The 22845-nt window shown below is 47.3% G+C and overlaps 1 protein-coding gene across 2 annotated transcripts in view; it reads left to right on the top strand.

The window, feature by feature from the left end:
• Window positions 1-18832, top strand: part of tpra1 (transmembrane protein, adipocyte asscociated 1) — a 36088-nt gene extending 17256 nt beyond the window's left edge. For both annotated transcript variants that reach the window (XM_055647977.1, XM_055647978.1), the window contains 10 exons: window positions 5314-5531; window positions 8864-8996; window positions 11039-11125; window positions 11607-11679; window positions 12061-12140; window positions 13160-13270; window positions 15182-15242; window positions 16184-16286; window positions 17441-17521; window positions 17896-18832. In XM_055647977.1, coding sequence (XP_055503952.1) covers window positions 5326-5531; window positions 8864-8996; window positions 11039-11125; window positions 11607-11679; window positions 12061-12140; window positions 13160-13270; window positions 15182-15242; window positions 16184-16286; window positions 17441-17521; window positions 17896-18118 — 1158 coding nt within the window. In that variant the 5' untranslated portion in view covers window positions 5314-5325 and the 3' untranslated portion in view covers window positions 18119-18832. The remainder of the gene's footprint in view (window positions 1-5313; window positions 5532-8863; window positions 8997-11038; window positions 11126-11606; window positions 11680-12060; window positions 12141-13159; window positions 13271-15181; window positions 15243-16183; window positions 16287-17440; window positions 17522-17895) is intronic.
• Window positions 18833-22845: the final 4013 nt, after the last annotated feature.

Raw genomic sequence — 22845 nt, forward strand, 5'->3', positions numbered from 1 at the left:
GTCTTGGTGAGATTGCGTACAGTTTTGGTCTCCTAATTTGAGGAAAGACATTCTTGCCATAGAGGGAGTACAGAGAAGGTTCACCAGACTGATTCCTGGGATGGCAGGACTTTCATATGAAGAAAGGTTGGATAGACTCGGCTTGTACACGCTAGAATTTAGAAGATTGAGGGGGGATCTTATAGAAACTTACAAAATTCTTAAGGGGTTGAACAGGCTAGATGCAGGAAGATTATTCCCGATATTGGGGAAGTCCAGAACTAGTGGTCACAGTTTAAGGATAAGAGGGAAGTCTTTTAGGACCGAGATGAGAAAATCATTTTTTACACAGAGAGTGATGAATCTGTGGAATTCTCTGCCACAGAAGGTAGTTGAGGCTATATTTAAGAGGGAGTTAGATGTGGCCCTTGTGGCTAAAGGGATCAGGGGGTATGGAGAGAAGGCAGGGATGGGATACTGAGTTGGATGATCGACCATGATCATATCGAATGGCGGTGCAAGCTCGAAGGGCCGAATGGCCTACTCCTGCACCTATTTTCTATGTTTCTATGTCTATGTTTCTATGAAGGGCCGAATGGCCTCCTCCTGCACCTATTTTCTATGTAATCACGCATGGACATTCGGTTGACTGGATAGCACGCAACAAAAAAGCTTTTCACTGTATGTCCGTACACGTGACAATAATCTAGTTTAGTGTAGTTTAAACTACACCCTCAGCCTCTGACATTCCGGAGAAAACAATCCAGGTTTCTAAGTCATTAGAAGAGTTAACCAAGGAACAGTTAAGTGAACTAAAACCACCAGTGAAGTGTGGCGGAAGGAACTGCAGATGCTGCTTTACTACAAAGATAGACAAAAAAAGCTGGAGTAACTCAGCAGGTCAGACAGCATCTCTGGAGAAAAGGAATAGGTGACGTTCGGGTCGAGACCCTTCTTCAGACAATCAGGGGACGGGAACTAGAGATATAAAAAGGGACAAGGAACAAGTGAATTAAATTTATGAAAAGGACAAATCAAAGCCAGCAACGATGATAAATGAAAGGTGGAGCTCACAATGGTCTCTTGGTGGCTGTGGAGAAGGTGATAATGAGTGTTTATAAACAATGAAACTAGGCAGGATGAGAGTGAAGCTAGTAAGATGATGAGCGTGGGGGAGGGATGGAGAGAGAGGGAATGCAAGGGTTACTTGAAGTTAAATAATCAATGTTCATACCACTGGGTTGTAAGTTGCTCAAGCAAAATATGAGGTGCTCTCAAGATTAAAAATAATCCTTTAATATTTTTTTTGTTCTGTTTAGGCGATGGCTTGGAGTATTTCGGGCTTGTTTTCACTCTTGCAGATAAGTGCCTTCGTCAGTAAGCAGAGGATTCATGTGACTGTTGACATGTTGATAAGGACGCTTTTCTGCAGCGTTGCAACTTTTAGCGTTATTGCTGAGCTTGGTGTGGAAATAGCGATACAAACTCGAGGTCAGCTGATAGTAAAAGCATCCACCAGTACTGTTTTAAAAACCTCTTGCCAATATTTTCATTGTGGGCTGTTATCAGCACTATTGACATCTCTGGAGAACATGGTTGGATGATGTTTTGATCAAGACCCTTCTTCAGACTGAAGAAGCGTCCCAACCCGAAATGTCCCCTATCCATGTTCTCCAGAGATGTCGCCGTATCTTGCACTCCAGAGAAACCCCACTCATTCCACAATGAACATCCACAGACAATAACAAGAAGAGCGTGCATTAATGTCATAACATGTTTTCAAGCATTTTCATGGAATGTTAATAGATTTTTAAAAAGTGCCAGGAAGTCACACGATGTATTATGACAGGTAAACAAAATCATGGTCAGAAAGGTAGGCATCCTGTAAAGGCAGGGAAAAGCTTTGGTTCTTTACCCTTTTTTAGCTGTGGATGTCAATACAAGGCTCAGATGTGTTTCCGTATTTCCCGGCAATGAAGACGCACCTGCGTCAAAGACGCACTCCCATCATGAGTTGCTACAGTTTGAAAAAAGGCTGGCGGGACAAGATCAAACGTTTGCTTTAGTCTAGGGGTCGGCAACCTTTTTTGGATAGGGGTCAGGACCCATGTTTGTGAGTGGATGGCGGGCCACATCTATCGCCATAGTTAATAAATTGAGGTAATAATACATACTAACTAAATTAGTAATTAGTAATAATACATACTAATAACACATAGTTTTCACGTGTTTTTCAATTAGTTTTCTGCAGTTTCCAGATCTCCCGCGAGCCACGGGACTTGATGCAGTTTCCAAGTCGCCTGCCCCGGGACTGGCTGTAGTGCCCAGGTCATCTGCGAGCCCCGGGGCTAGCCAGGCACAGAAATCGCTATCAAAACATGGGGCGGACCAGGGGACACAATTTCTTGGCGGCCGCGCGCGCACACTCACTCACTCACATACTCACACACTCTGTCACTCACGCGAGGCTTTGGTGGCTTCAGCCGTAGGCTCTGTGGTTGGCAGTCGCCGAAAAAATCGCGTAAGTGGGACAGGCCCTTTAATTTCCCATCAAGTCTTCAGCTCCCACTAGTAGAGATGCAGGTGCGTTGTGATAAAGGCTTTTTCCTAAGGTGGATTTCCTTCTGAAATGTAGCAAACTATATTGATCGTGATTGACTCCAGGTGGCTATTTTATTTCAAGAGTTAAAATGTAATGGCAAGTATTATAAATGGCACATATAAAAGAAAGCTAACAAACCAATGAAGAAACCGTCATTGTTGGTATAATTTTCAGTAGCAGCCATCACCTGTTTGTCCTCTGGTTTAGTTGCGAACAAGTGTGTTGTTGTCTTGTGGATCGCTGAAAGAAATTACCTGTTAAATTGAATGTGATTACTAACAACCGAGAACAGCTTTTATAAAGCGTGAATTGCTACATTATTATATGCATATCATTCAGTTTCTGGAAAGTTAGTTTTGCCACTGGTGTCGTGGAATCATACAAAGAAAAATCATGGGTGACGTTTCTGGTCGGGACCCTTCTTCAGACTTCAACCACTAGAGCTGCTGCCTCACAGACCCGGGTTAAATCCTGACTTTGGGTGCCATCTGTGTGGAGTTTGCCCATTCGCCCTCTGACCATGTAGGCTTCCTCTTGTGCGAACAAGGGTCCCAACCCGAAACGTCGCCCATCCTTTAACACCAGAGAAGCTGCCTGACCATCTGAGTCACTGCAGCACTTTGTGTCTTTCTTTGGTATATACCAGCATCTGCAGTTCCTTCCTGCACACTCGTAGAATCATATAATGGTTGTAACACTGAATGAGGCCATTCAACAAGTCTACGAAGATTATAAGGAAGTCATATGTAAGTGGGCAGCATAGTGGTCTAATTCTTTTCAGAGTCTGAGCTAGCTGACCATGCATGCGTGTGGTCGGATGGGAACTGATTGCAAAATACATGTTTCACAAAACATTGGGGGGGGGAATCATCCCCTACCTCTGAAAACGTGGAGGGACCCCCCCCCCCCCCGGGACCTCTGAGCCAAACATGATCCCCGATGGAGGGGACCCCCACCCCCCCCCCCCCCCCCCCCCCCCCCCCCCCAGTGGTGCTGTCTTTTACAGCCGCTGCGCTGAGGGATAGCCAAGCCTATGTTTCTTGGCTAACAATCTAACCTTCGGCCTCCAAGTCGCAGGTAAATGTTCAGCCTTACTTTCGGGTAAAAAATACGTCTTCATTGCCGGGAAATACGGGTATTTATCTGCGAAGGACTTGAGGTTTACTTGGACGGGTAGATATATAATAAATAAATAATAATAATAATAATAATAATAAATACTTTATTGATCCCTCGGGGAAATTCAGATGTCCAGAAGCCAACAACCAACAAACCCACACATTCTGAATGAGAGCAGACAAAAAAGACATAAAATACAATGTGGACAATACCTGAAAGCAATAAATACTTAAAAAGACCCAATAATTAACTCATACAGTTAATTATCCCATACAGCCTAGCGGTCAGTATTATAAAATCTAATGGCTGCAGGGGTGAAGGATCTCCTGAACCGCTCCGTTCTACAGCGCAGGGAGAGGAGCCGGTTGTTGTTCCGTGTGCTCTTTTGACCCTCCAGAATTTCATGGAGGGGGTGCCCGGAGTTGTCGAGGATGACCTGCACCTTGCTCCTCATACGCCTCTCCAGCACATCCACCACAGAGTCCACTCTCCCCCCACCCACCCCCAGCACTGCGCTAGCTTGTTTTACCAGCTTGTCCAACTTCTTGCTGTTTTTAGCACTGATGTTGTTGCCCCAGCAGACAACAGCATAAAAAATGACACTTGCAACCACAGTATAGTAAAACATGTACAGCATATCATTGCGCACATTTAAGGATCTAAGCCTTCTGAGGAAAAAGAGTCTGCTCTGTCCTTTTTTGTAGAGGGCATCGGTGTTGACAGACCAGTCCAGTTTGTTATCAAGGTGCACTCCCAGATATTTATATGTCTGCACCACCTCAATGTCCACCCCTGCAGTGTTGACCGGCTGAAGGGGGAGCTTGGCCCTGCCAAAGTTAACCACCATCTCTTTAGTCTTGGTTGTATTCAGGATGAGACGGTTCTCTTTACTCCAGACACAGAAAACACTGGTCAAGTCCCTGTATTCCTCCTCATGTCCGCTCCTTACACATGCCACAATCGCTGTGTCATCTGAATATTTCATGGCATGTGTCAGACCTATATTTGAAGTCGGCAGTATACAGGGTGAAGAGGAACGGGGCCAAAACCGCACACCACTGTCCCGGAAACACAGATATATATATCAAATAACAGTGCAAAGATAAAAATAATGCCCCCAAATCTATGTAGTTTGGAGGCTGTAGTGTGTAAAAACCTCATGGTTGTAGGGAAGAAGCACCTCCTGAACCCGGATGTTATGGTTTTCAGGCTTCTGTACCTCCTTCCCGATGGTAGCAGTGAGATGAAAGCGTGGCGTGGGTCTCTGATGACGCTTGCTGCCTTTTTGATGGTGGGGAGATCAGTACCTATGATGGACCAGGCTGTGGTCACCACTCTTTGCAATCTTCTGTATCCTAGGGCGTTCGAATTGCCGAGCCAGGCTGCGATGCAACCAGTCAATATGCTCTCTACTGCATTTAATGTCTTGTGAATCATGGGGTTGTGGGGAATTGAGGGGTGATTTCCTTGAGGGATTTGATATTTAATTTAAAACGTTGCTGCCAAGGTAGAACAACGAGTACAGTGATGATGAGAGAACGGGAGTAGGACGTCCCAATGGCTTTCCTCTTCTGTCCGTTTGGCGTCTTAACGTTTGGTTTTTTGTTGGACAGGGTTAAGCCGACATGAAGTCGGTACCGTCTGTGGTGAGGTTTGCAGATTACAGCAACTCCACAGCCGCCGTGCCTGAAAATTCCACCATGTCTACGGGCATCACCTCCGCAGCTCCGATACCTTGGTGGATCTCCACGGCAGCCACTGGCACGGCGGCCAATGTCACCCAGCCACATCAGTGCCTCATCGTGCTCTATGAAGACATTGGTGAATCACGGTAAGAACGCAGAGCAATACAGCACAGGAACAGGCCCTTCGTCCCACAGTGTCCATGTTGATCATGTTGCTAAGATCAACCCTTATGTGCCTGCATATAATCCGTCTCTCTGTATTCCCTCCCCCGCCCTAGTCATCTTCGTAGTTTCACAGGTAGACACCAAATGCTGTAGTAACTCAACGGGCGAGGCAGCATCTGTGGAGAGAAGGAATGGGCGACGTTTCGGGTCGAGACCCTTCTTCAGGGGAGGGGGCGGGACAAAGATAGAATGTAGGCAGAGACACAAAGACTGGTGGGAGAACTGGGAAGGGGAAAGGGATGGAGAGAGAAAGCAAGGGGTATTTGAAGTTAGAGAAGTCAATGTTCATACTGCTGGGGTGTAAACTACCCAAGCGAAATATGAGTTGCTGTCCCTCCAATTTGTGCTGGGCCTCACTCTGATAATGGAGGAGGCCCAGGACAGAAAGGTCAGATTTCTGAATGGGAGGGGGGAGGAAATTGAAGTGCTGAGCCACCGGGAGATCAGGTAGGTTAAGACGGACTGAAGTTTCACAGTTTGTATCTCTTTATCACCTTTTCCAAAGCCAACAATGGACCATTGTGGGCTCCACCATTCCTGTCATTGATGCTGGCGATGATCTGTTCTGTACCTTTTCATACCTATTCCTTTTCTCCAAATTCGCTGTCTGACCTGCAGTTACTCCAGCATTTTATGCCTATCTGTCGTTCTTCGGTGTAAACTAGCAACTGCAGACATCACCAGCCTGAAGAAGGGTCTCTACTTGAAACGTCATAAATTCCTTCTCTCCAGAGATGCTGCCTGTCCCGCTGAGTTACTCCAGCATTTTGTGTCCATCGGCAATTCCTTCCTATGTATATAAACCATATTGCTCCATCCCCTGCATATCCATGTGCTTGTCCAAAACTCTCTTAAATGCCATTATCTGCCTTCACCACCACCCCCGGCAGCATGTTCCAGGCACTCACCATCTGCTGCGTCAAAACAAAAACATTGCCTCTTTCACCGTAAAGCTTTGCCCTGGAGTATTTGATATTTCTATCCTGGGAAATAGGTTCTGACTGTCTACCCCATCTATGCCTCTGATAATTTTATGTCCAGGTCCACCACCGATTTTCCGGCACCCTTGGTTCCAGAGGTTTGTCGTATTATCCATTTTGCCGGACCAACAGAGGTCCTGATCTCGAGAGGCCGTGATACCGGCCCGCAAAGCCGTCCTCGGCAGTTGGCCATGGGAACTAATCTGCCGGCTCTGGCCTGGCCGGAGTTCCAGACCCCCGACCGCAGGGGGCAAATACGACCTGCTGATCGCCCACAGAGGTCCTGATAACGTAGAGATCGGTCGCCTCGCACGGCATGGGCATCACATTTTCAGGGGTCCTCCGGGGAGGGTTTCACGTGCACTCACGTCATTTTAAAGGAGGTGCTGGACCACCAGATGGTGGACCGAGACTATTTATTAATTAGACATTGTTGACCTTGAATTGAGTAGCATTCTGTGCCAAGGGCAGTGGAGTGAGCAGTTATGAACAAATCATTTTGTGGTGTCTCCAGGGTCGCTTACAGGCCAAAGATAGACACAGTGCTGGAGTAACTCATCGGGTCAGGCAAGCGAGCGGGGGAAACAAATTATATTCGTCACTTCCCTTTAATCCTTACAGCAATTATTTTAAATCATACGAGCGAGTAATGGATGGATGGCATGGTGGGCTAAAGGGCCTGTTTCCGTGCTGCATCAGTCAATCTTCGAGGAGGTACAGTAAAAGCAGCTGTATGTGAAGTTTCAGCCAGATCTTCAGTCGCTTGTTAATGGTGCTTTATTGTCACATATACAAACACATAGTGAAATTATTTTTTTGTATACAGTTCAGTAAAGTATTGGCATACCTTAGCACAATCCCCAGTTAGCGAAGTGTACAGAAATAGTCCACTGAGACTGCTTGCAAGAGGTGGCAGGTTTTGGCGTGATTCCAAAGTCCAGTCTGGTCCGCGCTCTAGGTTTTATGGAGTGGAGCCTGATCCAGGCGAGCCCCAGGCTGCTGCACGGCCTCCAGCGTTCGCCTTCATCCGGATCATCCAGCGACCCGACGTCCCACTCCTTGCCCGTCCACCCTTGTGCCCCGCTTCCTGGCCCTAATTGGAATCCCCCTCTCTGAGGATGTTATGTGACGTTCATCAGCCACCCACCCTGCAGCATTTTGCCACCTTGCCTGAGGCCAGCTGACAGGGACATTGAGCTGCAATTACTTCAGTGGAGATCTTGGGTTTGCTTGTGTGTCTTGGGCGGGTGTGGGGTTGCATTTCCCAGCAGAGCCTTTCGAGATCGTGGTGCAATTCAAATAAAATTAGGGTGGCGCAGTGAGACAGCACAGTGACACAATGGTAGAGTTGCTGCCTTACAGCGCTAGAGACTCGTGTTCGAACCTGACCTCGGGTGCTGTCTGTACGGAGTTTGCACGTTCTCCGTTTGCTCTGGTTTTCTCCCACATCCCAAAGACAAGCAGGTTTTTAGGTGAATTGGCTATGGTAAAATTGTAAATTGTCTCTAGGAGCGGACTCGATGGGCCCAAGGGCCAGTCTCCACGCTGTATCTCTAATGTCTAAAGCAGAAGTATTTATCTCAAAAGGCAGCTGTGTAATAAAACCACTCTGCGGGTTGCCTGGTGAGCTAATTGAATTGCTCTGAACATGATTTTCTCTCTCCAAACTCAATTCCCTTTAATGGATATTGGAATTGATTTGTGTTTTAAAAAGCCCTGGGGATCAGAGAAAGCGGTGCTGAATCGCTGTGCTTCAAACCTGCCATATATTGCTATTTTTTCCCACCTTCTTAGCCTAGATTCTTGGCTCAGTTTCTGTTCGTAATGGGGAAAATTATTTGCTTGCTGATGAATGTACGCTTGCTTTTGAGACTCTGTTTTAATTGTTCGATCTCGAATCCTCGAGCCTTCACCGTGATATTCTCTTTCCAGCTTCCGAATTGTGGGATTCTGCAGTTGCTTATAGACCCTTCTGCAAATATCTAGTGTTCAAACGGGCGCCTGGGAGCTGCCCTTCAAACCCCATCCCACTTATTGATGTTTTTGTTCATATGACACGGTTAATATTCGTCCGCTAACAGTACCCATGTGGCAACTTGGGGACATCCGTGTTACATGTGTTCTATCAATATGTTCTGTTCAGTTCAGTTTTAGTTTATTGTCGCGTGTACCGAGGTACAGTGAAAAGCTTCATGTTGCTGTGAAGCAGGTGATCCTGTCAGGGTTATACATTTTATTGAACTCTTCTTCCCTCCCACCTCTCCTCGTGACAGGGTTCGCTTCTGGGACGTCTTCCTCCTGATCCCCAATGTGCTTTTCTTTGCGTTTTTGCTCTGGAAGCTTCCGTCGGCTCGAGCAAAGATCCGGGCTTCGTCGAGCCCCATCTTCACCACGTTCTACATACTGGTGAGTTCCCCGCCACGAACCAGCAGACTGGTGCGATGCGCGACGTAGCCAAACGGGGAAAAGCAGGTAATTTACGGACTCTGATTTTCCACCCAGTGTCTCTTGTACCACCTCATGCCACTTCCACTTGCACCCCACGCCCACCCCTCCACTGTTGAAGGGATCAGCAGACTACTTTGTGAATCCACACTGAGCAGGGGGAAGAGTTAGCTGTGCGATAATTCTGTGGCGCCAGCGTTTACTTATGTGTCAATCGTAGAAGGAATGTGTCTTTAGTTTATTTTTATTGTCATGCGTACACTGATACGGTGAAAAGCTTTTGTTCTTGTGCTATCAAGTCTATGAAAAAAAGTCTATACTTGAATGCGATCAAACCGTCTAAATGCAAAGATAAAAGGGTACAACATTTAGTGCAAAGATAGCCAATAAAGTGCGGTTTACAGGCGTAAATAAACAACGGATGGAGGTGAATAGGGGATAAACGAGGTGTGGCGTCAGCAGGGATGAGGCCTGGTTTAGCAGTAACCACACCGACACTCGCAGTAGGGTGAACTCATGTGATAGATTCTATTTACAGTGGTAAGTAAGTCCAGGACTGCATGGGGCACTGTCCCTTGCCGTCAGAGTGCATGTACGATGAGGCTATCGATCTGGGGCTTGACAGGGTTCACGTGGCCAACCTACATCAGCTGTTTCCAATACTGCTTGGGATTGGCCTCCACTGGTCAGTCAGCCAGTGATAGGGATAAGAGTGGCACCCAAGAGAGGGCGCTGTGACAGGGTAAATGGGACTGGCTTAGATGGTGCATCTTGGACGGCATGGACGTGTTGGGCTGAAGGGCCTGTTTCCACGCTGCATGACTCTCATTCATTGCAAGTCACCAATCCCACCCTGTGGATTGGGTAGCATGCGAAACAAAATACTATACATAAATAACCCTTGGCACACGTGACAATAAGACTGAAACCTAAACCTGTTAGGAAATTATGCCCCTCTCCGCAGCTACACTGTCGAGCTTCAATACCTCCGATAATGGTGATCTTGAGCCTTCCATCGCATGTGATTCCAACACCCACCCCACTTGGGTCGCCTACATCCCAATGTTCACAAATCATGGGAGCAGAATACGGCCATTAAGGCCACCGAGTCTGTTCCGCCATTCGATCATGGTTGATATTGATCTATTTGATCTTGATTTGGAAATTTTCAATAGCGCAGTCCAGTATAAAAAAAACACACATTCTTTCTCCGTGAAGGAAATGGGATTAAAGAGTGACCAAGATGATGCCAACTTACTTTTTTTTTTGTATTTTGGGGAGAAAGTTTTTTTTTAACCACTTCCATGGCATTGTTTTGCATTCTTCTCCAGCTGAGATCTAGGGCAAAGGGTAAACAGAGTCAAGTGTGTTGAATTGTTATATGAACTGACAATGGAGCAATTAAATTCTTACTTGCCGCAGCATAACAGACCAGTAAATGCAATACGCACATGTAATATATAATCACCAAAATCAAATTCAAATAATTAATAACCACAATCCTGATACAAAAAAAAACAAAATTCTTAGTGCAACTCCAGCCAGTCCATAGAAGTTGAAGTTTGTGTTGTGCAGCGTTCAAGAGGCTTCTGCTTGTTGGGAAGAATCTGTTCTTGAATCTGGAGGTCACGGTTCTCAGGCTTCTGTACCTTCTTCCCAATGGCAGGAGTGAAATGAGAGTGTGGCCAGGGTGGTGTGGGTCATTGATGATGCTGGCTGCCTTTTTGAGGTCAGTACCCGTGATGGACCAGGCAGCTCCAGTGTGAAGTTCATCCTGTTCCTGCTTTTTGTCCTCCTGAATATTTTTAGAGAGCAGCTTCTCGACACCCAGCAAGGAAATGATTCTTGACACAACCTCAAAACGGCACAATGCTCTCCCTCTTATTTTTAGTTCTCTCTTTACTTTGGTGGACGAAATGGTTCACCTGATAAATTCCGTAACATCTCAATGCGACCGCCTCCTATCATCAGTGCCTTCTAATAGGGTGGTCTTTCTTCTGCAGGTATTTGTCGTGGCAACGGTAGGAATCACACGCGCTGTGGTGTCCATGACAGTCAGTGCATCCAATGTCGCCATAGTAACAGATAAGGTAAGACAATAAATCCATTGCAATCCAGTCCTGGAGGAACTCTGCAGGTCAGGCAGCATCTGTGGAGGGAAATGGACAGATGCTGTTTCGGGTCAGGACTCCGAGTGGTACAACTCATCCATGCCGACCAAATTGCCCTGCCAAAGCTCGTCGCGTTTGGCAGTGTTTGGCCCATATCGTTCTAAACCTTTTCTATCCAGCTACTAAGTGTCATTTGAATGCTGCTGTAGTATCTCCTTCAACTACCTCCTTTGGCAGCTCGTTCCATATACCCATCACCCTCTGCAAAGAAGTTGCCCCACTGGTTCCTGGTCGGGTCCCTTCTTTAATCCTGAGCAAAAAACGTCTGTCCATCATTCCCTCCACAGATGCTGCCTGATCTGCTGAGTTCCTCCAGCACTCTTTGCTCAAGATTCCAGCATCTGAACTTTATTGTGTTTCCAGTGTAAAGTGATGTTTCTCTTTGACATTTCCCTCGCAGATCCTTTGGGAGATATCGCGATTCTTTTTGTTGGCGACAGAGCTGAGTGTGGTAATACTTGGCCTGGCCTTTGGTAAGTACGCACTTGTGTCAGTTTGGTGGTTTAGTTTAGTTTAGATACAGTGCGAAAGCAAGCCCTTCGGCCCAGCGAGTCCGCGCCGACCAGCAATCACCCCGTACACCAGCACTATCCTGCACAATAGGAACAATTTATAATTTTACCAAAGCCAATTAACCTACAAGCCCGTACATTATTGGAGTGTGGGAGGAAACTGGAGCACACGGAGAAAACCCACGCGGTCACAGAGAGAACGTATAAATTCCGCACAGACGGCATCCGTAGTCAGGATTGAACCCGGGTCTCTGGCGCTATGAGGCAGCAACTTTAAGTATCTTGACGTTTTGTAATGTAATGATATTGACTGAGTCTTTGTTTTGTTTTCCCTGGATTTAGGGCACCTTGAAAGTAACTCCAGCATCAAGCGGGTGTTGAGTATAACAACTGTACTTGCCCTCGCTTACTCGATAACACAGGTCTGTCTAAATATTATATCACAGGTTTCACACTCGCTTTTAAACTTTAGACTTTACTGATACAGCGTGGAAACGGGCCCTGCATCCCACCGAGTCCATGCCGACCAGTGATCGTATTGTACACTACCACTATCCTACACACTTGGGAGAATTTACAATTTTAACAAAGCCAATTAACCAACTACTCTGCACATTTTTGGGATGTGGGAGGAAACCGGAGCACCCGAAGAAAACACACAACGTCAGAGGGAAAATGTACAAACACCGTACATACACCACCCTTAGTCTGGATCGAACCGGGACCTCCGGCACTGTGAGGCAGCAACTCTACCGCCATGCCACTGTGCCGCCAAACTTGGGGGGCATTGAGTACACAAACATGTCCATCACTTCAGTATTCCATTTTCCTTCATAAATAAAATACTTCCTTTAGAGGTTATAAAAGCAACCTGCATGGGAAGATAAGAGGGAGAATGGTGAAAGAGGAACATAAATGTCCACATCTACTGCATCCGGTGTTCCCAATGTGGCCTCCTGTACATTGGCGAGATCAGGTATAGACTCGGCGACCATTTTGTTGATCACTTGCGCTCGGTCCGCCAAGGCCTACTGGACCGCCCGGATGCTAATCCTTCTCATTCTCACATTGACCTTTCTGTCCTGGGCCTCCTCCATTGCCAGAGTGCAGGCAGAAGTAAACTGGAGGATCAGCACCTTATAGTCCGCTTGGGTAGCTTACAACCCAATGCAATGAACATTGAGTTCTCCAATTTTGGGTATCCCCCAACTAGTCCTCCTCCGTGCCCCATCTGGTCTCCCATGACCTTGCCCCGCTACTTTCTTCCCTCAGGCCTCACATTCCATAACTGTTCAAACCTGTCTCACACCTTCTACATTTATCTTTCTATAATTACGGCCTGACCCACTAAGTTACTCCAGCACTTTGTGTCTTTTTTAAATCATTTCCCATAGCTTGTCTTATCAACATTTCTATACACATTTGTTATCCATTTTTCTAGGGAACTCTGGAGATCTTGTATCCTGATGCACATCTGTCTTCTGAGGACTTCAATGTCTATGGTCACGGAGGTCGTCACTTCTGGCTAGCCAGTTCGTGTTTCTTCTTTCTGGTAAGAGCGCCTTGCTTTTCAAATTTGTTTCCATTGGTACGTATCCAAGTGTTGATTTTCAGCTTGCTAATTCTCCTCCCTACTTGAGTCCTCAGCTGAATTCTCTGCCGCATCCGCTGTGAAGATGAGGCTTTCCGCTCTTGGACATCCAGGGTGTCTTATTTCTTCTGTAAACATGGTTTCCACCCCTGCTTTTGTTTAGCTTAGAGATTCAGCATGAAAATGGGCTCTTCGGCCCACTGGGTCCACACCGACCAACAATCATCCCGTACACTAGTTGTATCCTACATTCTAGGGACAGTTTACAGAAGCCAATTAACCTACAAAGCAGGAAACTGGCGCATCTGGAGGTCGTCACGTGATACGTTGTACGTGATCACAGGGAGAACGTGCAAACTCCGTACAGGCTGTAGTCGGGATCGAACCCTGGTCTCTGGCACTGTAAGGCAGCAACTCTACCGCTGCACCACTGTGCCGTCTCACTGCTGTTGTAGATGGAGCCCTCACCCGTGTCTGCTCTGTGGCCCGCACCTCCACTCTTCACCCCCACTGTGGAACAAGGATGGAGTTCCTCTGGCTTTCACTCCACCAGCCTCCACATCCAATACATCCTTTTCCCACTTTGCTCAAGATTCTAGCATCTGCGGCCTCTTGTGTCTCCAGATACACAGTTGCTACCTCCGGTTTTGTTTGCTTTAGTCTTTAGAGATACCGCATGCTAACGGGCCCTTCAGCTCACAATATTCACCCGTACACCAGCACCCATACGACAGGGCCAATTAACAGTTTTTTACAGAAGCCAAGAAGGAAACAAAGTGCTGGAGTGATTCTGGAGCATCTCTGGGGAACATGGATACATGATAGACTTTAGACTTTAGAAATACAGAGAGGAAAATGGCCCTTTGACCCACCGAGTCAGTGCCTGACCAGTGACCACGTCATGAACTAGCATTGTCCTACACACTAGGGACAATTGGAAAATTTTGACCAAAGCCAATCAACCTACAAACATGCAAGTCTTTGGAGTGTGGGAGGAAACTGGGGCATTCGGAGGAAACCCACGCGAGACAGTACACAAGAAGACAGTACAAATTCCGTACAGACAGCACCCGTAGTCAGGATCCAACCCAGGTCTCTGGCGCTGTTATGCAGCAAACTCCACCACTGCATCATTTGCCGCCCACAGATCTTTTGGTTGGAGACCCTTGGACAAGTTGCATCATAGCATTAACCCTTGAAGATCACACCATTGATCCTCAATTCATTCTGGGATAGGTGACGATGCATTTCCTCCGCATCTCTCTTTGCGAAGGAGTGTGTTCGTAGAGGGAGATTGACTGGATCTGCGGTTGAGAAAGAATCTGAGGGCTTTACAACCTACCTGGTGGAATGGAGGGTGGAGATGTAGAGCAGACATTAGTAAAGGTGATGGAACGAGGGCCTGGAAACCAAAATTCATTAAAGAGTCGAAGATAGACACAAAAAGCTGGAGTATCTCAGTGAGACAGGAAGCATGTCTGGAGAGAAGGAATAGGTGACGTTTTGGGTCGAGACCCTTCCATTCATTAAAGAGTCGAAGGGTGTGAGATGCTGCCTGACCCACTGAGTCACTCCAGCACTTTGTGTCTATTACACTCCACAGATGATGCCTGACCCACTGAGATCCTCCAGCAGTTTGTTTTTGAACCAGATTCTAGCATCTGCAATATTTAATGCCTCCATCTTTGTTCCTCTTTGACAAAGTACATGGGTAGGTGATGTTTGCCATTGGTTTTGTTCATGTTCAATCACATTGTTGCAGTCTTTGGGGCATTTTTGATATGTTGAGGTTGTTGTGTTGAGTGTTGACCACCACGTAATGGAGGAGAGTAGTTTATAAAGTCCTTTCTAATTGTGTCTCATCTTCTTCAGGTTTACTCGACGATTGTTATTCTTCCAAAAACTCCTTTACGGGAGAGAATCTCCTTGCCCTGTGAGTAATGTCACTCGCTCGCCTATTTTACCAGTCGGTGTTTGGGACTTATTTGTGCTCGGTCCACCAATGCCTGCAGGATCTCCCGGTTGCTAATCATTTTAACTCCTTTCCCATTCCCACACTGACCTTTCTGTCCTGGGCCTCCTCCATTGCCAGAGCGTAATTCTGAAGGCATCTCCAGACTGTAAAAGCTGTGTAAGTCAGGTTCTATACACAGCTACTGTCTCATTGATAATGCATTATTGGTCAGAGACTAGAGCTGTACACCACCGAAACAGGCCCTTCGGTCCACCTTGTCCATGCGATCAATTTGGCATATTGGGCTAGTCCCATTTCGCCCATAGCCCTCTAAACCCTTTCTTTCCATATACCTGTGCCAATGTCGTTTGAATATCGTAATCAAATCTGCCTCTGGCAGCTTGTTTTAAGACACAGGCTACCCTCTGAGTGAAAAAGTTACCTCTTAAAATAGAAGTAAAGTCCCTCTTAAATAATTCCCCTCTCACCTTAAGCCCATGTCCTCTAGTTTTAGAATCCCTGGTCATTGTTGAAACTGCTCCGTCCTCTTGTCTGTAAGAAAGTGTGGTTTGTTTTTACTTATTTACACATTAGACTTTGGAGATACAGCACAGAAACAATCCCTTCCGCCTACCGACCCTGCACCGACCCTGCACCGACCCTGCACCGACCATCAATCGTCCCACACACCAACATCATCCCATACACTAGGGACAATTTTTACCGGATTTTTACCTACAGACCTGTACGTCTCTGGAGCACCTGATGAAAACTCGCGCGGTCACAGGGAGTTCGTACAAGCTCCGTACAGACAGCACCCGTAGTCCGGTTCATACCCGGGTCTCTGGCGCTGCGAGGCAGCAACTCTACTGCTGCGCTACAGTGCCGCTCTAATTTCTAATCTCTATCCCACCCTGCAGCCAAGAAAAGCTTCTATGTGTATGCGGGGACATTGTCGGTGTTGAACCTGATCCAAGGGCTCGGCAGTGTGCTGCTCTGCTCCAACGTGATAGCAGGACTCTGGTAGGTGTGGGCCATCGTTGCGGTGGGATCGAGTGAGGTGTGTGTCTGAGCTGCTACAGGGAATCGGCCAGACTATGGAGTACGTCTCGCAGCTCCACAGAGTGCTACAATGGTCTGCTAGCGTCTGTGGCAAGATAATCAATTTAAAGTGGAGCATAGAACAGGCCCTTTGGCTCACTGTGTCCGAGCCCAACATGATGCCATGTTAAACTAATCCCGTGGTCACAGGTAGAACGTGCAAATTCCACGTCCAGAATGGTACCTGGGGTCAGGATCGAACCCAGGTCTAATGCACTGTGAGGCAGCAGCTGCACCGCTGTGTCACACAAGATGGCATGTAGGCTCGAAGGTGGCAGCAGTGGAAGGTGAAGGGGAAGATCGGCAGCTGTGATTGGTCCAAGACCTCCTCTCTCTCGCCCTGTGAGAGTGCCTGAAAAGAGAACCTATTGTACCCATGTATAGGATGATCTGATGGGTTTCATGAATAACGAGCAATGCAGTGTCTCTGTGAAGGTGACAATAAAGAAACCGTTGAAACCCTGCAGATGCCGGGTATCCCAAACTGACAAGGAAACTGCTAAAAGCATTCGGCAGGTCAGGCAGCATCTCTGGAGAGAGAAACAGAGTTAACGTTTTGATCAGTGATCTTTCATCTGTTTGTGAGGCATGCTACCAACATTCCCGCACCATTCTCTCTATGCCCCAGAATTGCTTCAAACAAATCCAGTCTGAAGAAGGGTCCTGGCTGTCGGGAAGAAGATACAGGAGCCTGAAAACTGTAACATCCAGGTTCAGGAGCAGCTTCTTCCCTACAGCCATCAGGCTATTAAACACTACAACTTCCAAATAAGCTCTGAACTATATAGACTATTATTGTTATTATTGCACTGTAAGTGTGTCAGGGGTAAAATGAGAGCATGGCCAGGTTGGTGTGGGTCTCTGATGGTGTTGAGCTGGCTGCCTTTTTGAGGCAGCACCTCCTGTAGATCCCATCAATGGTGTTGAGGTCAGAACCTGTGTTAATGTGCCGGTAAAGCTGTAGCAAGTAAGAATTTCATTACTCCATTGTGGGTACGTGTGTGTTTAACACTGGTTGACTGAACCGGCATGAGGTTGATGTACACTGTGTGACATTCTCCTCCCTCCTGTTACAGCTGTGTGGACATCACAACATTCCTGTACTTCAGCCTGTTTGCTCCACTGATGTATGTAACATTCCTGAAAGGATTCTTTGGGTAAGTTGGGAGTACATGTGAATGCCTCGGTCAATGCAGTTCAGTTAGTTTAGTTTGGAGATACAGCGCAGAAACAGGCCCTTCATGCCACGAGTCACATGCTCAAGGAGAAGAATTAGGCCATTCGGCCCATCGTATGGGTGTGAGGACTAATGGGGATAAGGCAGGAGAATGGGTTTGAGAGGGTAAGATAGATCAGCCATGACCGAATGGCAGAGTAGACTTGATGGGCCGAATGGCCTAATTCTTCTCCTATCACTTATGAACGTATAAATTAAACTAAGCAGCGGGGCTGAGTAACGAGTTGGTTTATCACCCGGTGTGGGAGACACTAATGGCTGTCGTTGTCTTCTCTCACCCCTTGTCTCCCGCAGCTCGGAGCCCAAGATCCTGTTCTCCTACAAGTCACAGGTGGATGAGCCGGATGACGTGGATGTTCACCTCCCCCAGACCCACTCGGGCTCGAGGAAGGAGGTGGCGGAGCCCGGCCCCTACTCCAACACGCAGATTGACGGCTCAGCTGCCTACCTGGATGATCTGACAGTCGGCAGCATCAACAGCGTCGACAGTGACCGCTGGAAAGTGATGAACGCTTGAGCGAGCGGGCGGGATGGGCAGATGGATCGGCGGCAAGTCACCCCCCCCCCCCCCCCCCCCCTCCACGCTGCACCTCCCCTTCCCACCTCCCAAACCTCAGCCACCAAATGCACGGACTACAGGGGTTGTATAAACCCCACCGCTCTCCCTCTGCAGTCTACAAGCCCATCACTCCTTCTCTCCCCCACTGCACCAGATCTCCTTGCTGGTTTTACACTTCACTCCACGTGCCCCCACCTCCCCCCTCCCCCTCTCTCCCCACAAACATCAGACTATTCCGCACCCTCCCAGCAGGGTACCGTTGTCTTCAGTATTATTCCAAGCCGGAGGAGCTGGGTTGGTTTCTCTGCCTCTCACACAAAAAGAAACTTTCAGGGAGCAAAGTTTGAAAGCGGAACCTTGCCTACTTACCCTCTCCTCCTCTCCCCCAGAAATGAGTCGCATTCGGACTCTGCTGCCCCGTATCCATGCACAGTTTAAGTTTCCAGTCTGTCTGCTGGGCCATGGAAGAAAGAGGAGAGTGAATCTCCCCCAACAAAGTATTCAGACTTTTCTTCTCGCTTCGCTGGGTTTCCTGGGGAGTTTATTGGTGCAGACGACATTGGTGAACGGTTCCCGTGTCCAACGTGACATCCTCCAGGGCAAGCTCACTCCTCAGATGCTGTTTTTTGAAGGATTGAGGGTGTTCAATAATAAAAAGAAACTTATTTTTAAGTTTTTTTCCCATTTTGCCTTTTTTTTGTTATTGGAGCTATGCGGTGTGAAACATTTTGGAGCGTTGTTTAGTTGTGGAAGAGTTGGTGGGAGGGACTGTGTAAATTTGTTAAATAAGGGAATGTGTGAGGGCAATTCAAGGGGTTGATCGATGGTGTTTTATTGTCATGTGTGCACTGCACAGTGAAATACGTTTTGCATCGTTCACACAAGCACGAGTCGCCATTTTTTGCTGCCATTTACAAAAGGTTGCAAAGTCGGGTCCACATACTCGATGTACTGGGGTGGCTCGTGATCTTGGTAAGCTCCAGGCTGCTGCAGGGCCTACTCCATCTCCCTCGGACCACAACCCGACGTCCTTCTCCTCACCTGACCGCCTCTGTGTCCCGGGGGCACCCCCCAGCAGCCAACCTTAAAGGCGTTATCTATGCGGAGAGTGATTGCAAAGGCGTACAGGGGGAGCCAGGGACTCTTGGGTATGAAACACAAAATGTCAGCGTGCAGATGAAACGGGAGACCCTGGTTCGATCCCGACTACGGTGCTGTCTGTACGGAGTTTGTATAATCGCCATGTGATCGCGTGGGTTTTCTCCGGGTGCTCCGGTTTCCTCCCACACTCCAAAGACGTGCAGGTTTGTAGGATCATTGGCTTTTGTAAATTGTAAACTGGCCCTAGTGTGTAAGGTAGTGCTAGTGTGCGGGGTGATGCTGGTCAGTGTGGACTCGCTGGGCCAAAGTGCCTCGCTTTGCGCTGTTCTCTAAACTTAGAAACGAAACTAAAGCAAGTAGCTATTTTAATCCAACAGCAACTTGTGTAAAGCAGGAGAGTGAGAATTATCAATTTCCCTCTGGAAACAGGCCTTTCAGCCCAATGTGCCCATGCCAAACAAGTAGCCCCATCCACACTAGCACCACCAGCCCACATTTGGTCCATGTTCCTCTAAACCTTTCCAATCCATATACCTTTCCAAATGTCTCAAGTGCTGTTATGGTACCCGCCTCAACTATCTCTGGCAGCGTTTCATATACCCGCTATGCCCTGTGTGGAAAAAGTTGCCCCTAAGGTTCCTAACAAGTCATTCCCCTCTCGCCTTAAACCGATGTCCTCTGGTTTTTGATTTCCCTACTCTGGGTAAAAGACTGTGCATTTATCCTACCCATTCCCCTTACGATTTTATACATCCCAGTATAACCAGTATGTACAGCACAGGTAGAGGCCCTTCAGCCCATTATGTGCCAAACATAATGCATGACCAACCCTTATCTCCCTGTATTCTCCATTCTCTGCATATCCATGTGTCTATCTAACAGTCTCTTAAACACCACTATTGTATCAGCCTCCGGCAGCACGTTCCAGGCACTCACCACCTTGGGTAAAAGATTCTGTGCATGGAGTCTATGTATTTCCCTCATGATTTTATACATCAGTGTTGTTTTCAGGAGAAATGTTGGTCAGGACACAAATGAACCTCCTTGTTCTTTGAGTTGGAGCCCTGGAAGTCCGGAGTTATGGCTGTCTAGGTTACAGAAATCTGCCCTTTCAAGATTCATAAATTTGAAGCATGGAATGGATTAAAAATCACCTCTGACGGAATTTATGTGGGGTAAAAATGTAAATAAATGCTTGACGGAGAATCGCAATGGGGCGGCTTTCCTTGGTTATCGCCCCCCCCCCATCCCTCCTATATCACAGCGCAGGTGTCAACTGTATTACATAGAGCACAGTATAGCGCAGGAACAGACACTTCGGCCTCGTGTCTGTGCCGAACATGATGTCAAGACCAACTCTTATCCATATCCCTCCATTCCCTGCATATCTATAAGTCTTTGCAAAGGTTTCTTAAACGCCACTATTGCATCTGCCTCCACCTTTTCCAAGCACCCACTACACTTTGTGCCGAAAAGAAACGCCCCGCAAATCTTTTTACTCTCTCACCTTAAAGCTTTGTTCCCTGGTCTTTGACATTTCCATGATGGGGGACAAAGGTTCTGACTGTCTACTCTATCTATTCCTCTTATAATTTTATATACTTCCATTAGGTCCTCCCTCAGCCTCTGACATTCCAGAAAGAAAAACAATCCGAGTTTGTCCAACCTCTCTTTACAGGTAATACTTTCCAATCCAGGCAGCATTCTGGTAAAGGCGGAGATCAGTCTGAAGAAGGGTCTTGACCCGAAACGTCACCCATTCCTTCTCACCAGAGATGCTGCCTGTCCCGCTGAATTGCTCCAGCTTTTTGTGTCTATCTTCAGCATTCTGGTAAACCTCTTCTGCAGCCTCTCCACATTCTTCCTGTAATGCGGTGACCAGAACTGCATGCAATACTCCAAATGCAGCCTGACCTAGGTCCTCCAAAGCTGCATCATGACTTCCTGACTCTTGTACTCAATGCACTGACCAATGAAAAGCAAGTCTACTTGATCTACTTGTGTTGCCATTTTCAGGGGAGCTGTGGACTTGGACTCCAAGATCCCTCTGTACATTGCTGCTATTAACTACATACTTTCTCCTCACATTCGACCTCCCGAAGTGCAACACGTCACACTTCCTCGTATTAAACTCTTATCTGCCATTTCTCTGCTCACATGTTTATTTTAATTTAGAGGTACAGTGTCGAAACAGGCCCTTCAGCCCACCGAGACCATGCCAACCAGCGATCACTGCACATTAACACTACTACACACACAAGGGACGATTTAACATTTACAGAAGCCTCTTAACCTACAAACCTGTACGTGTGGGAGGAAACCGGAGCACCTGGAGAAAACCCACGCAGGTCACAAACAGACAGCACCCGTAGTCAGGATTGAACCTGGGTCTTTGGTGCAAAAAGACAGCAACTACTGCTGCGCCGCCCATCTGCAACTGATCTATATCCTGCTGTATAATTTGAGCGCATGTGTCTGTGGGGCTGCTGCAAATGAGTGCTTCGCAGTATTTGCATGTGACAAGAAACTTGACTTAAATACTCTGGCACTCACAGCTGAATGTTTAGGAAATTCTGCAGTAGCACCCAGCTCCAGCAGAGAGCGCTGTCGAGCTGTCGCAGTGTATATGGGTAAGGGCTTCCACCTGGTGGAACAATGCGGTGTTGCAATCGTTTGGTCAATGATTATTCAATTCAATTCAATTCAACTTTAATGTCATCGCACAAATACAAGTATCAGTACAACGAAATGCAGTTTTGCGTCAGTCCGTAGTAGTTGTACATAGAGAGAAAAAAAAAAAAACAAGAAAAAAATAGAAAGAGAGAAGATACAGAATAATCAGGAAATACAGAATGATTAAACAAAGGGGGACGGAGGGACCAGAGAAATCTATCGTCGGGACTCCGAGTTCAGCAGTGTGATTGTGTTGTTATAGAAGCTTTTCCTCATCCTGCTGGTACGTGACCTGAGGCTCCTGTACCGCCTCCCTGATGGGAGGAGGGCAAACAGTCCATGGTTGGGGTGTGAGGGGTCTTTGATGATCTTCCCAGCCCGTCTCAGACACCGTTTTCGGTGGAGGGCATCCATGGCAGGGAGCGGAGCACCGATGATGTGCTGCGCGGTTTTCACCACCCGTTGTAGTGCTTTCCTGTCCGCAGCAGTGCAGCTGCTTTACCATACCGTGAAGCAGGTGGTCAGGATACTCTCTATGGTACAGCGGTAAAAGTTGGTCAGGATCTGGGGGGACAGGTGGGCTTTCTTGAGCCTCCTAAGGAAGTAAAGGCGCTGCTGTGCCTTTTTGATCAGCTTGAAGGTGTTGAGGGACCAGGACAAGTCCTCCGAGATATGCACTCCGAGGAATTTATAGCTGGAGACGCGCTCCACCTCAGTCCCGTTGATATGGATGGCGGTATGACTGCCTCCTCTGGTCTGCCTGAAGTCGACAATAATCTCCTTCGTCTTTTTGGAGTTGAGGATGAGGTTATTGTCGGCACACCAGGTGGTCAGGTGCTGGATCTCATCCCTGTAGGCTGACTCATCATTGTCGCTGATCAGTCCTACTACCGTGGTATCGTCAGCAAACT

This window comes from Leucoraja erinacea, chromosome 16 (genome assembly GCF_028641065.1).
Source record: "Leucoraja erinacea ecotype New England chromosome 16, Leri_hhj_1, whole genome shotgun sequence".
Taxonomy (NCBI): domain Eukaryota; kingdom Metazoa; phylum Chordata; class Chondrichthyes; order Rajiformes; family Rajidae; genus Leucoraja; species Leucoraja erinaceus.